The sequence below is a fragment of the Embiotoca jacksoni genome, unplaced genomic scaffold, assembly GCF_022577435.1.
Source record: "Embiotoca jacksoni isolate LCO1_2020_lvr unplaced genomic scaffold, fEmbJac1.0.p SCAF_25, whole genome shotgun sequence".
NCBI classification, from domain to species: domain Eukaryota; kingdom Metazoa; phylum Chordata; class Actinopteri; family Embiotocidae; genus Embiotoca; species Embiotoca jacksoni.
Window position 1 is genome coordinate 6,111,075 of NW_027185376.1, and position 14,968 is coordinate 6,126,042.

General features: G+C 42.4%; 1 protein-coding gene across 1 annotated transcript in view; it reads right to left on the minus strand.

The window, feature by feature from the left end:
- Positions 1-1,553: 1,553 nt before the first annotated feature.
- Positions 1,554-14,968, minus strand: part of LOC138204226 (cadherin-12-like) — an 87,437-nt gene continuing 74,022 nt past the window's right edge. Inside the window, exons 9-12 of the mRNA XM_069159344.1 lie at positions 12,325-12,446; positions 7,665-7,782; positions 5,895-6,146; positions 1,554-2,885 (exon numbers count right to left, since the gene is read on the minus strand). Of these exons, the coding sequence (XP_069015445.1) occupies positions 2,374-2,885; positions 5,895-6,146; positions 7,665-7,782; positions 12,325-12,446 (1,004 nt within the window). The 3' untranslated portion in view covers positions 1,554-2,373. The remainder of the gene's footprint in view (positions 2,886-5,894; positions 6,147-7,664; positions 7,783-12,324; positions 12,447-14,968) is intronic.

Genomic DNA, 14,968 nt, shown 5'->3' on the forward strand with positions numbered 1-14,968 from the left:
TAGTGACTCACAACTTTTATTTGTTCAAATCTTTTGTTTTTGTATAATTTTGACAGCTGTACTTTCCCTACTTTTTTTTTTTGCATTTTTTTTTTATGTTATTTCCAGTGCTTCTTGTTAAGTTTCCCAACTAGTGACCCCTGTTTGCCAGATTTTGTGTTTTTTAGAAACGTAGCACTAAACCACCAGCTAAAAACCTGAAGCAATTCAGCCCGTAATGACATAGACGAGAAGTCCGAATCCTCACATGGGAGCCAACAGTTTTTCCTTTTAGAGATAAATGTTCAGGTTCTGTTAGCTCAAGAAGCGGAAATAAAGTGTCACAGCAAGCAGCACAAAGTGGATGAAGCTCAAACACGATGGGAAATGAAGCACAGCTGTACAAGAGAGCTCAGTTCAACAACTGAAGGTCAAATTACAACAACAAAAAAGCTGCATTATTGTCGTCCCTGTTGGTGTCAGTTACAGACCACCTCCACTCAAAAGGGCAGAGAGGGTGTAGGAGTCAACTTATATCGCTGTCACTGCAATTCCTTCTACCTGCAGGCATCATAGATTACCTAATGTCCATTTAAACACATCACTACACATTTACTGAAGCTCTGCCTTGGTGTACCTGTTGGATGTAACAGGGAGAGACAGAAAGAGGGTTCACTCCCCATCCATTGGTTAGAAGCTCTGCATTGTACGTCAGTGCTCTGGCTCCCATCCAGACCTTCCATTATGGCGTCACCAGACCATAGCAAGAAAGGACTGAGCCACTCTATTCAGTGAATGGAGAAATAGGTCATTTTGATACCTTACTGAAGCCTCAGTGTGACTTGTAATTCTTGCTACCTTGATTGCTTTTCCTCGGTGTGGGAATGTTGTAGGAAACATTCAGTCCTAAAAGCTTTTAGGTGTTTTTGTTGATTTTTTTTTTCTTGAGAAAACCAGTCAGCTGTGCAGTAAAAAGTAGATTCTCCCTTCGAGGAAGGTTGGGGGGGGGGGATTAAACATAGTGGTATCACACTTTTAGTGCTGGTGTTTAGCAAATAATGTTTACCATAGTTGTTAACGTGCTAACACGATAATTAACATTTTCTAACTAGCTCTCCCCTATAGACTGAATGCAAAAATGGAAGTAGTCTTAAAAGTGAAGCCAATGCTGAAGTGCCTTAAAGTGCCACTGAAGACCACTAGGGGCTGGCTCCAATAGACTCCCACTCAAAAAGTGACAACTTCTCTCATTAAATATATATTCAATAAAATGTTATATGGTGTCATTAGACAAAGTCAGTGTTTTGGTGGTCCTTCTGAAAATATTCTATAACTCCATACATATTATTACATAATATATTACATAGAATTTGTTCCTTGCTTCAGAAAGGCTCAACACTAGAAATATTGCAGTACATTTCTGCAACTCCACGTCATGTACCATTCAGCTCCAGTGTGCTACAGTCTGTTCATACACATCATAATCAGCAACACCACTTATAGTACGGCATCATTTTTTAATTCAGTGATGGATGAACTTTTGTAAGAAGTAAATATAAAGAGAGTTTCTGTCCAAGTGTGGTTTATTTAAGAAAACAGTGCTTATTACATGACTCAACTGCAGTATTTAGCCCTAATTTATCTTTTTACAACTCTAGTACAAGTCTATTCACAGGACCCACCTAACAGAAACATACATTTTCATGTGGGCCTTGATTAATTACAAAATCCTCGAGTGTCTCCAAAAATAAAAAATACAGATTGATGACTGAGAGATAAATAGATAAATACACAAAGAAATCGAATCAAATTCAATCAGCCAATAAATAAATAGAACAATAAATAACATTCAAAACATCTTTGGCCAAACTCGGGCCACCTCATCGTCCCCACAGAGTTGACATTGGTCTTGGTAAATGCCTCGGCCGGTCAGAGCACAGCACTGTGATGCTGACTGAATTAGCTCAGCCTATGGGGTCTCTAGGAAACAACACTGGATATGTGGCATGAAATAGCAAGTGAAAGAACAATTATATTGAGGCACTTTAAAGGATGTTTTAGGAAATGGCAACATTTCCGTGCGTATGCGTGTTCCCCCGAGAGGAAACAAAACGTAAGAAAAGAAACAACATTCAATTGAAAGGAAAATAAATGGCTGCTTTGCTCGTCTGTTAACATATGTTACCATATGTTCTCTCATTTCTTATTTTATTTTTTTTTACAATTTTGGGACTGAGCGTGGTAAAGTACAACAAAAAGATACAAAAAAAAAAAGTGCGCTAAAATTAGAAAATGAAAAGAGATGGCATGGGAGGAAAACAACGGTAAAACATTGTGTGTCGCCAAACCAAAAGAACATTGTTACATATTTGCTTTTTGAGTCTGTGAATAACATCAATGTGTGTTCTCCGTGGTTGTTGAGTCCGACTGAGTTTCCGAGTGTTCCCCAAATATCCCTGCCAGTGTCTTAAAGCGGGGCCCCCAGTCACTGAGGTAATCATAGTCCTCCTCCAGGTCTATCGCCAGGGACTCGATGGAGCTGAGAGACTCGGCCACCGAGCCGTCGCCCTCGTAGGCGTACGTGGCCAAGGAGTCGTAGGGCGGCGCCGAGTTGTCGGTGTCGTGCTCTTTCAGTCGCTGGTTGATGAAGTCTCGGATGTCCGCGCTGTCCTGAGAGACGGCCGGCCGGGGACCTCGCTTCATCTCAGGTTTGACGTCCCTGCGGTACAGGTTCTCTTTGACAACCTTGGGATTGCGAAGCGTCCCCATGTCAAAGGCGTGCGTGTCCTCTTCACCCCCTCCTTCGTCATCGTAGTGGATCACATTATCCCGGATGTCCTCTTTGGATGACATGAGAGTTTCCTTTTTCTTCTGCCGCCTCAAGCCCACGTAGAGAACCACGATCACTAGGGGGAACGAATCAAGACGCGTACATGTTAAACTGCTGGCTGCAGGTCCAAACTAGTCTGATTTGAACACCTGGTGAAGTAAGAAGAGACTCTTTGAAGCTGGAATTTAATGATTTGCAGCTTTAAAACTTGTCAAGTATTTAAATGAAAGCTGGTCTTAAGTTGGTTAAATATTGATGACAAGATGATTTGATTGATGACAAAAGTACCTGCAAAACTAATTCAAGTCCCATCACTGCTTATTAGCTAATCAGCTCATTGTTTTGCATTGCAAACACACTAAGCTGAGATGGTGAACAGTAGCTGCTAGCAATGAGTGCTAGTGTAGTCATTATGAGCATGTTAGCGTGCTGACAATAGCAATTAACTCCCGGCTCCACCGTGTGCAGCCTCACAGAGCTGCTAGCATGAGTGTCGACTCTTAATTCGTTCCGACATCTGGGTCAAATGTCGCCCATTATTCCAATTACATAGTTAGCTCTCGCTTTAAAAGTGTTGAAATAACCAACCTACATGAAAAACAATGTTTTTCACCCCTATTTAGCCTTTTTTTTTTTTTTTTTTTTCATCTCCATGTCTGCAGATGCTGTGACCTGAGAGTTAATGGCTCTGGTGGGTCAAATAGTGAGGTGGATTATAATAGATAGCATAAGAACTGTTAACATTGCTGGAGCAAAAATCGCACTGCTGACAGGATTACCAAAAGCAGCACTTAATTGTTTTATCACACAAACCCATCAGAGGTTACTTGAGGTGATTTTTCAACACACGGCATGACAGTAAATTTCCTTCCTCCCCTCCGTCCCGTCAGAGCAATCTGTCTCCGTGTGTCTATCTCCCCCTGTGTGTCCCTCTCTCTCCGTCTACTGGATGAAAAATGCAATAAAATGTTTTTTTTCTTTTTCCTCTGGGGTTTTTTAATATACAGTTGCATCTAGGAGGAAGAGCAATGGCCGGGATAAAACTTAAATCATTCAAATGAAAGAGTCCAATAAATACATTCAGAATGAGAAAAAAAAACAAAAAAATTTAAGTAGGTCTCTTCCTTTTCAAGCACTCTGTATCTCAGTTCCTGTCTGCCTCCCTTCACGCCCATGTGATTATATCTGCCTTCGTGCAGTGTGCCAGCTCCCCCCAGTGGCACCTTTGAAGACTTTCGAACAGCAAAGCTGTCACCGTGAGGCACAATGGCTTGAACGCGGCTCCGTTTATTAGGTGCAACAGCAACGCAGATGAAAGGCTCGTTGTCATTTTGTTTAATTTATCCCATCGTTTCCCCCTCACAGGACGAACTCAGCCGTCCTGACAAATCCTGCTCAGAGACTAAGTGGCTCTGTGGAAATGTTCTCGGTGTGAGTTCTGATTTTCTCTGCCGCTTCCCTTCTCGGGGACAGCATGGCGGTTTGGCTTCAGCCCTCAGCCTTGGGGGTGAAGTCGAGTGGGAGCTTTGAAGACATTCTTCTCAGATGCAGTGAACACAGCGACTGTTTGCTTTTATGTTCAATCATACATAAAACAATGAAACCAGAGCTGATATTTCACACGAATACATTCGAGAGGTCGTTAAAAAAAGAAAAGAAAAAAAAAAAGGATTAATGACGAGGCGTAGTTGGAGTTTAACAGTGGATTCTTTGTTGGACGATAAATTAGAAGGAGAGAGAGGAAAGTAAATAGAGCTAAATTCAAAGGTCATGGCTCCCCTTGACTTCCAGTGTAAAACGAGAACTTCTTTAACAACCGACCGTCCCGCATTCATAATTCAGAAAACGAGGCCATAAACCCACATTGACTTCCTCCCTGCTATGCAGATGAGCTCGGACATTAACAGCAGAGCATTAAGGAGGAGTTTTACAATCATGACCTTGTGGGAAATGTAAAAAGCTGTAGCTTGGGAAGCAGCCACGGGGCAGCGAGATTGGATTTCGTTTATAGAGCCAAGCGTCCCTCCCTCCGATCTTTTAACATCTCATTGAATGACAAAATTCATATGGGTTCTATAATTAACTGCGGACCCTCCTGGAGAGACGCCAGCCCGACTCCCGTGGTCAGCTCAGCAAGTTTGGAAACAGGTATATATAAAAAAAAATGGGGTGAAAAGAATTGTACTCCAGCAAAATAGGAAATCCATCTGCTGGCTCAGATTTACATCAATACAATTAGGTCATGTGTTCAGTCTCTTACTATAAGCTTTAACTATGCAGGAGTGAACATTTTTAAAACCGTCCTTAACATCTAAATCATTACAAGAGACATTATGGATTTTCCATTCAGGTTAAATTAAGGTTGGGATTCGGCCAGCAGCAAATCTCACATTTTAAATTTGTCTTGAACTGTAGAGAGAGGCTAAATCACCAACAGGTTTGGAACAGAAATGTCAGTAGTTTGACATTTCATGAAACAGCAGCTACTGTCTTTTAGAACAACATTTTTTTTTTTTTTTTTAAAGAAAATCGTTATCACTCTCCTTAAGTCTTGTTGTCGTGATAAGATTGCTAGGCAACCAGTTAGAAAAACATCCAGCACATAAACACCCCCAAAAACTGGATGGTGTCTGGTTTTTTTGGGGGGTTTTTTTTACATATAAAACAAATGAGACGTATTTTTTTTTTTTTTAACCTTTTGGATGGAGCCATGCTCGCAGGCATCCAGTGTTTGACCCAAGATAACCGACTCCTTGCTACAGCTTCATGTTTAACGGACAGATATGAGCATGCTGTCTGTGCTCTCCTCTATCTCTGCTATAAATCAAATATTTCCCAAAACGTCAACTATTGCTTTAAAAAAAAAAAAAAAAGGAGCACAAATCTTATTGAGGTCACAAAAGGTCATTTGTAGAGAGTAAGATGTGTTTACAACAGTCGGAAATACAAATATCGTTCTGACCCGTTGGAGCTGAGGCCGAAGTCAGAATTGAGCCAGTAAGGCGATCTGATTTATGATCATCAGTAATACTGAAAGCTAAAACGAGAAATGTCCCACAAACCAAGGAAGACAACAAGATCTCACCTAGCAGGATGATGATACACAGAAGGATGGCGATCAGAGCTCCCGTGCTGAGACCCACGGGGAGAAAGATGGCCTCGGCGCTGCAGGTCAGCAGTGAACCGTCCGACTCGCAGCCGCACACCCGGATGGTCAGGGTGCCCGTGCTGCTTTTGGGCGGGTAGCCGTTATCTTCAATCACCACGGGGAGGAAGTAGATCTCCTGTAAACGCCGTCTGAAGCCACTCCGCTTCGTCACGATTCCAGCTGTGTTGTCTAGGAAAAAAACAAAAAACAGGAGAGTTTTTAAAAAAGACATTCCCCGATTCTTTGAAAACAGTCTCGGATTAAAAGAGTCTTGACATTTGTGGATGGAAAGGCCCCGAGGTAGCGCAGCAACTACTTCTTCCTTGATCTGTACAGGTTACGAAGGCCTTCAGACTAAAGTCAAAGAACGTATTCCTCCCAATAAAACCTCACATCCATCAGACAATTCTCTGATCTACGTTACAAGTCTGGAGGTCCAAGAAGGAGAAAGATGAAACTTTTTCAATGTCTGATAACTCTTTATGTTTGATATCAAATCTTCTCTAAATGTGCCTCTGAGTGAGATGAGAAACATATGAAAGACCCTTCTCATCAAAGCTTCTCACCATTTTACACCACTTACTCTAAAAAAATTTAAAAAAAAAAGCCGTCCAAGCCCAACCACACCCGGTACAATATTCCCCCGAAAACCCCCGCGGAGAGAACGGTCGGCCTCTTGTTGTTGTTTATCTCTTTGTGCAGGTAAGCGTCGCTCCGGAGAAACAGCAGGTTAGCAGCGATGGATAATAGATAAGGAATAAAAAATAAAAACATGCAAAGGGAACAACTCGGGGAGACAGCCGGAGGTGTCCGGACAGCGAGTCCAATGGAGGCCGACAACGTATACGAGTGAGAGGCAACGTGTCGGGTTGAAACCCGTCCGCTGCAGCTCTGCTGTCTGACCCCTGTCACGCCAGGTTTGCTGCTGTGACGAGGCCTCGCACTTCCTCTTGACAGGAGGTCAGGCGTTTTAGCACACCTTGCATGTTGTGCACAGCGGCGTGTTTTTGTTTTTTTGGTTTTTTTGTTTGTGCTCTCTCTCCGCCCGCCCCCTCGCCGAACCTGTCCGCGGCGCCCGTGGTGTTTGTATTTTCTGTCCCTGCGTATCAAATCTCCCCCGCGTATCTGGAGAATGTGGCTCCACGGCTTCTGGCAGCCGGGAAACCGCAAAGACAGTGTGTGTCCAAAAAGGTAAAAAAGTGGATCAGAGGTTCGGACTAGGAGCTTGTCAAGGAGGGTGAATGCATTCGTTTCCCCGGCCTCATCCTGCCATGTCCCACTTTTCACTACCTCGTCTTTCCGGTTGGACTTCAAAGGGCCTCGGCCAGCGCGCGCTGCAGAGTGTCACATGTGGCCTCATCGTAAGACGACGTCCAGCTGCATGTGTTTCAGTTATTTTTAGCGTTGGTTCAAGAGCCTTCTTAGGCGCTCGGAGCAGCAACACTTTCGACCAACGATTGATCTCGAGTCTTTTGTTTTCTTCTTTTTCGAAGGAAGAAAGTGGACAGTAATTGTTTTTATGTGATAATTCTGGATCCATTTTCTGGAATATATTATTCTTATACATCGCTATTCTTGTCATTTAAGATTTGATCGAGATTTGATTTATTTTCATTTGTAAAAAAGATTTATTATCTCTGGATATACTGTTGGTTCACACTTAATTGCCAAGTACGTCAAACGTTACAGGAATATAGAAATACTTACTTCCGAAGTCCCGAATGGTGAAATTCTTGTTCTTTATATCTTCTTTTGATGATCTGAAGGAGAACTGTTGACCAGCAGTTGGGAGGTCCTGATCTTTTGCACTGAAGGTTTGAATTACCTGGTTGAAAAAAAAAAAGTTTGATTATAAAAATATATATATATCCAATTCTTATTTCACTAAATTTGGCATTTAACTTTTAGAAGCTTTACTTAGTGGTTTACATTTCCAATAATCCTGCCTGTTGGAGTACATTGATAGTCGACCGGTGACCTTTTCATCGACATACTCCCAGAAAACTGTGTGTGAATTTGTACAGTTAGAAAGTGAAAATGATTGAAGTTTGAACTATTGCCGACCTGCCACCGCTGAAACAAAACCGCTAATTGGTCCCCTCACTCGTTTTGGTTACAGCCGCTGAGCACTTTGTTGAAAACTTGTTGAAATGTCCAAATCACACTTAACACACACAGTGTGATGGATTAACTTTCACTCAAATCTGCTGGAGCCAGTTCAGTGGTCACGAACGGAGCAGCTGTTTTTATATTGCACGTATATTACAGTACAGCTGCTGTAAGGACAGAACAAGCCGGATCACTTTTACACTTCAGCAAACCGGATCAGTTGCGTGAGAAGTTGTGTAATAGAGTTTACGACAACGACACGTGTGCAACCGACGACTATCTTCTTTGACGCAGACTGCTGATTCAGCCCTCTCTGAATGGCTTCCTGCTTTCTTCTGTTTCCCAGATTGTCTCAGAGCTTTTTCTGGAACCGGCTGTCCTGCCGACCCAGCTGTGCAACCAGTCTGTTCTCCCTCACTCGCCGGGCTTGACCTGCCGGAGACGCGATGCCTCGGTCCTGCCCCCCCCCTCCTCCTCCTCCTCCCCCTCCTCCCCCATCTACATGCAGGTGCCACTAATCAGCCCTCCTGGCCTCCTACATCACCCTGACGATCCCTCTCTCTCTCTCTCTCTGTCCTTCCCCTCTCGGTATTTACATGAAGGTCCCACCCGGGGAGCGAACCCGACACTAGGTGTGATGAGTGTTCTGTTGTGTTCCCCGCAGCAGATGCACAGTTCACACTATTAATTTGCTGCAATCAAATTAGCTTTGTGATGAATCAATCCAGCTAACACGAACAGTTCTTTTCATTAGTGTTTAATCCGTCAATTTTATAGTCTGAAAATCAGTTACGTGGCTAATGTCCATGAAACATTACCACAAAAATGATGTATTAATGGGTTGTCCTAGTGGGAGATCTGAGGTAACATCCCATAGAACTGCAGTGTCCCCGTGGAAACGGACTTTAGTTACATGTCATACACCTCTCTTTCATTTCCTGTTAATGTCTGTGTGCAACAAAAGACTGCCAGCTAAATATCCAATAAAAAAAAGGCAAAATATACCAATATTAGGCCCTTGGACAAACGCAATAACCACTCAAATGTATTTAGTTTACAATTAGAAGAAAAATGAGGTTCCTTTACATTTTAGAAGCTCATAACAGAACGTTTTAGGCAATTTTATACAAGAAAATAAGAAACTGTAATGATTTAAAATAGTCGAAAACTGCTGTAATGTTGATGCAAATCATTTTAAATCAATGGAAACTCTGATAAATATGTTAAAACCAAAGTAAAATTGACAACCTTTTCCACAACTGATAATCGAAATTAAAAAAATAAACTGCAGAAAATTCAGCTGCAGAACAACCTGATTCTAATGTTTTTCCAGCCCGTTAAGTGGCCGTTATCAGTTGTCATCAAATTTCAACAGTTTTGCTTTAGCCTGGGGAAAACTGCCCCTGATGTAATTATGGATGGAGCAAAGGAGCAAGACTGGTCGTATAAAGAGAGATGAAGTCTGTGTGAGGAAAGGTTAGGACGGTTGCATGATTCAACCGCAGGACTTTCACCGAGGGAACCGCTGCCTGCTGAGATTTTTGTCAAATTTCGAGGATTTCTTTGTGTTTTCCAAATGTAGTTTGTCTCATGTGACCTGTAAACACTTTTTTCAAAGCAAGAGTAAATATTGATTTCGTAGAAAAGTATTTGGTATACGCTTTTTAAAACTAGAAGATGTATTGTATATTTTTTTACAATACCAACATTAATTGGATTCTGTCATGTACAAATCCCCTTTTTTATTGCTCTCAAAAGTGCTTCCCACCTCCTTGATCACAAGAGGTGCTGCTGCTCCAGTAACTGCTTATTATTGACTGCCATTGTGTACGTTAAATGGCTTCAAGTGTATTCTGCTTTTTGCACTCAGCTGCATTGTGAGTTAAGCGAGAGATAAGAGGCGCAGGCTAAATGCTGTAAATGTTAATGTAATTATTCCGGCATAACAAACAGATTCACTCGGTTAGCATTTCAATGCCACGTTATGAAAAGCAAAGCAAAATTACTTTAAACGGCGGAAACACATTATATAGTGCAGGCCCCCCAAAATACATCCACTACGTTAGACCTCCACAGCAGGAGAGGACTTCCGTTGTGTTTTCTTTTATTGAGGCTCTTTCTCATTTCACACTTGACCAGTTGAGTCTGAGTACAGTAAATTATGAAATAGGGAAACATCCTACTGTATAACTCCACCACGAACTCTGATCTTCTTTACTTGTAAATTACAGTTTAATGTCGTAGGCCACTCTCCTCCTTGCTGTTCCCACACATTTACATGGAAGATAATTCCTTGGTTTCTTCCTGGTTACAGTTTATTTTCAATCAAGGGTTGCTTCCCAGCATGAGACACCCCCAAAACAAGCGCTTTTATATGTTATTGTTTTTCAGCTGTGAGTGCAGACAATCATCAAGGGAAAATGTGTGATGGATTTTTAAAAGAGATAATCTGCAATTCTTTATCATCCCCCGCAACACCTGGTGGAGTCGAGCTGTGGAAACACTGAGGGAAAGTGTATATTCTGGAGAGGAAGAGGAAGGGGGAAAGACGGCGTCAAAAGCAGGAAATTAGATGATAAGAAAAAGGAGGAGTTATGGTAGCGGAGAAAAAAAGATAATGATGCATTCGCTGCAGTCATTTTTATACTTTATAGTATATGTATTTTTCTGTATTTCCATAAAGTTTTGCCTCCAGTAAAACTTTGTTTGGAAAGAGTACAGACCAGTGATGTAAGTGAATATAATGATCTGTTGATACCTTATTTACTATAACCACAAAATTTAAAATCCCAAGGAAACGTTTCTGAAATAGTGCTTTGAATGATAAATTGTGCCTGAAATGGATTTTCTACTAAAGAAAGTTTAATTATCCAGGTCAACATTCTCAAAACAGAATCTACTCATTTTCCCTCCTTCATCAATAATAAATATTGTTCCTTTCCAAAGTTTAACTTCTGAACACAAGGCGTCTAAAAAAAAACCACGAGGTTTGTGCATCGGTGGCTCCGTGTGTTCTCGTAAAGCATCGAACTGTTAGTTGCACATCGGACCTCAACTGGTTTCCAGTTGTGATGTAACAAAAACATGCTCGCAAGTCTATGAGCACAAATAATCTTCCTCAACGAGCAAATAAATGCAAAAAAACAACAACATCCTTCTCTTGTCAAACTTGTAGATCAGTCTGCAGAGTGAAGGTCAAACATCCATGTGAAGTCACCATTAAGATCTATTCTGAAAGAAAACATGTATTTATATTTTATTACTTGTTTGGATTCCTGTGGATTCAGTTTAATCAGATTAGATTCATAGTGCTTTATAAATCAAATACTAAAATCTAGATTAGTACATGGTAATGCATGGCACTGGGAGGCATCGGCAGAATGCTGAAGTCAAATGTTTGCATACATTCGGTGTTTACTGTATGTAGAACTCATTTGCAACAAGCAGCTACTTGAAAGCAAACGTTTTCAGGCCCTTCAGGCAAAGTGTAATTTTTTGCACGTGTCCTGATTTCAGTATCGAAAAGTCTTTGCTCCATCTCGACGGCAACGGCACACGGCAGACTCCCATCCAAGGAAGACAGAGATGCCTTCAAACGGAGGGCACAGCCAGTGTTTTGATTGCAACAGGCCTGAGGAGCAGCAAAACAGCCTCAACGTGATGAGGCGTCTGCTGTGATTTGATAGACTGCCAAAGAAGCTGTTCCCTCACAACGCTAACTGCATATAGATGCTGGTTAATGGGCTAATTTACAGGCACAGGTGGTTTACAATGCGCACAGGCAAATTCTCCGCCGCATCTGAAATGTACTCTCGGCCCGCTGATATGCAAAGCACTGCCTCCGCTTTATGATTGCTTCTGCTGCCGAATCGAACTCGATGACACAATCAGTTTAAGGTTTTCGATTCGTAGTCCGTGCTGAAATCCCTTTCAAATAAAAAAAGGTTTTGTTCAAGTGACCTTGAAGAAATCACGAGAGAGCAACCTACGGTAAGATGTCAATGTGAGAGTTAAACGTGTACTTATGGCGCCCCAAAAAAGCAGAAAATACATCCTCACTTTGTCTCCGCTTACTACAAGTTCAGTAATTATTTATTATTATAAATCAACACCTTTTTAAATAGAATTCTTGCACCTTCAGGTAGTTTTCAGCAGCCACTTTGAAGCCGGTGTGCTCTGTGGGAACATCCACCAGCTCAAACAATCAACACATCCAGCTGTGCTTTTAATTCAGAGAGGAGAGGAGCTGTGAACATACCTGTCCCAGTTTGGCATTTTCACACACAAAGGTCTCGTACGGACTGGCGAGTTCGGGGGGGAACTCGTTGATGTCCAGCACGTGGACGGTGACGGCCACCCGGCTGGTCAGAACTGGACTGTCTGGAGAGAGAGAGAGGGACACAACATGATGGAATAAATGTAGAAAAAAAAGATAACAAGGGCAGTTTTATTTCACAGCACTGACACCATGTGGATGTCTGAAGTACTACCGTCGTATGGCAAAGGCAGAGCTTTGAGGTTTATCACTGTTGCGGTAGGATGGCTGAGTGCTGATGTCCAGTCCCAGTCGTCCTTGAACAGCTGCTCACCTGCTTTTGAGATCTGTGTAAGATGCCGGGAAGCCGCCGGTGCGTCTGCAGTGTGGCCGTGCATTAATTGCACCCGGGATGCTGCTGTTTTATGACGCTTTTTTTTTTTCTTTTTTTTTTTTTTGATTGATGATGTAAAGGAGAATTGAATAAATACACACCGTGAATTCATCCCATGTGTTGCCCATGAATAAAACATGGATCCGTGGGGGGGAATTTTTTTTTCTTGTGCTTTGGGTTTGAGCCATAAGATGCAGCGGCCCGTTTTAATTACAGTTTGAAAGCTCCCTTGAGTGGAATAAACGTGAATCCAGGGTTGTTTGTTACAATGTTTCCTCACTGCAGGGGCACAATGGGGAAATGTTCTTTGTGTGTGTGTGTGTGTGTGTGTGTGTGTGTGTGTGTGTGTGTGTGTGTGTGTGTGTGTGTGTATGTGTGTGTGTGTGTGTGTGTGTGTGTGTGTGTGTGTGTGTGTGTGTGTGTGTGTGTGTGTGTGCGTCCAATTCCCGGCAAGGTAAACTTTGTGGATCTGGTGTGGGAATAGGCTTTGCTCTGCAGTGGGAGGCTTTAGTGTGCGCCTGTTTGTGCGAGTGCCAGTGCAAAGGTACGTATAGGTGCGTGTGTTTTTGTGTGTAGGTGGCGATTGAGAAGAATGCAGTGAGGTGTGGGTGGGTGGGGGGGAGGGAGGGGGGGGGGCTGTAGAGTCGTCTCAAGGGGATTGGAGAAGCAGCCACGGCTCAGTTAGTAACCCGTCTCTGACCTTGATGGAAAAAGCAATCTTCCCACCGAGGTAAAAATGACACTGAGCACGGGATTTGGTGCTTTGCACCGGCTAAACTACTAACATTGATGCTCATCCAGCAAAAAATACTAATCTTTTGTGTCATCCAGGTCCATGATGAGCAAGTCTGAACTTCCAGCATCTCAGAGATTCAATAAAAAAAAGTATAATATAGGTCTTTAAAAGCCCAGTTTACAATTTTCTTCTCATCTCATTTCAATAGCTCATCTCCATAACTGTTGTTGTTATGAGTGATATATCGCTCGGCCCACTAGATGGAGCAGTCGTATAGTGCTTATTTTCAAATCTGACACGCATCACCACTTCAGTCCAATAACGCATGCTCTATTTATTTATTTCCTGAATCAGAATCCTTCCCTGCCGTCGAACGCTTGAATGGTTCCCCATAAAGTCCCCAGCCTCATACTGCCTTTTTTCTTTTTTTCTTTTTTTACTGCACATTACTGTGTTTCTAATTAAGCTCATTTTAATAAAAAACAAAAAAACAACCACCTCATCTTTGCAAGCAATCAACCACAAATCTATAAAAATGTGAAATGGGAAGCTTCCTCGAGGACATGAGTTCGTTAAAAAGTGCAACTGTAGGCAGAAGAAGTCAGCAAAAACAAAACTCCCTGAGAAGTGTGAAACTTCATTCATAGGCTGATAGTAAGTGTGCCTCCCTAATTGCCTCCCTGCCTGTTATTATTGCAGTTAACAGATCTTGCCTTCTCTTTGACTCCTCAAAAAATTGCAGCTGGGTCTAAATGCCAAAAAAGCCGAGCGTGAATGTATCCCCGGCTCTTTTTCAGATCGCCTCCTGCTCCACGCTGCGTCTCAGGAGAGCAGCACACACCGCTCTGGTTTTGCTGCATGACTGCAGCGTCTGGAGACGACCGGACAGACGTGGGAAAAGTCTCTTAACTCTCCGGTCGGGATGTCCATCATTGCAGGATAAGAGCGGCTCTAGTCAAGGAAAATGTCGTCCGTGAGTGTGGGTGGATAAATATTAAAAGGCATGAGCAGTAAGGACGCGAGGTAGATGCAGAGACAGGTTAAATACAGACTCCGCTGTGATTTACTGTTTAGTGAAAGCTGCTGTGCCAAATGAGGCCTCTCCAGACTGTAGATACAGTGAGTCAGCGTGCAATGACCTCTCCTCAACGGACGCATGATTTCTTTTTCGAGCACATGGAGGTATCTTTGCTTTCAGTATTTATTGCTGTTCTTCATGGTTTAAAACCCGAGTAACGGTCAGACAGCAACCCCAACAAATGACAATAGGATACAGCACCGACGAGCCACAACAAGCTCTCCAAATACCCAGAACACAAAGTTCTGCCAAATCGCCCTCAAGGTCAAAAACAGATTTGAACTCACGCTGGGACACACAAACTCGAGAGAGCCGGCTTTATCTCAATCCTGACTGCACCAGTCCAAATATTATTTTGAAACACTGGCACTGGAAGTATTGTTTTTTTCTTTTTTTTTTTCTTTTCTATCAGTGAGTTAAAACTCTGCTTGTCTGAGGA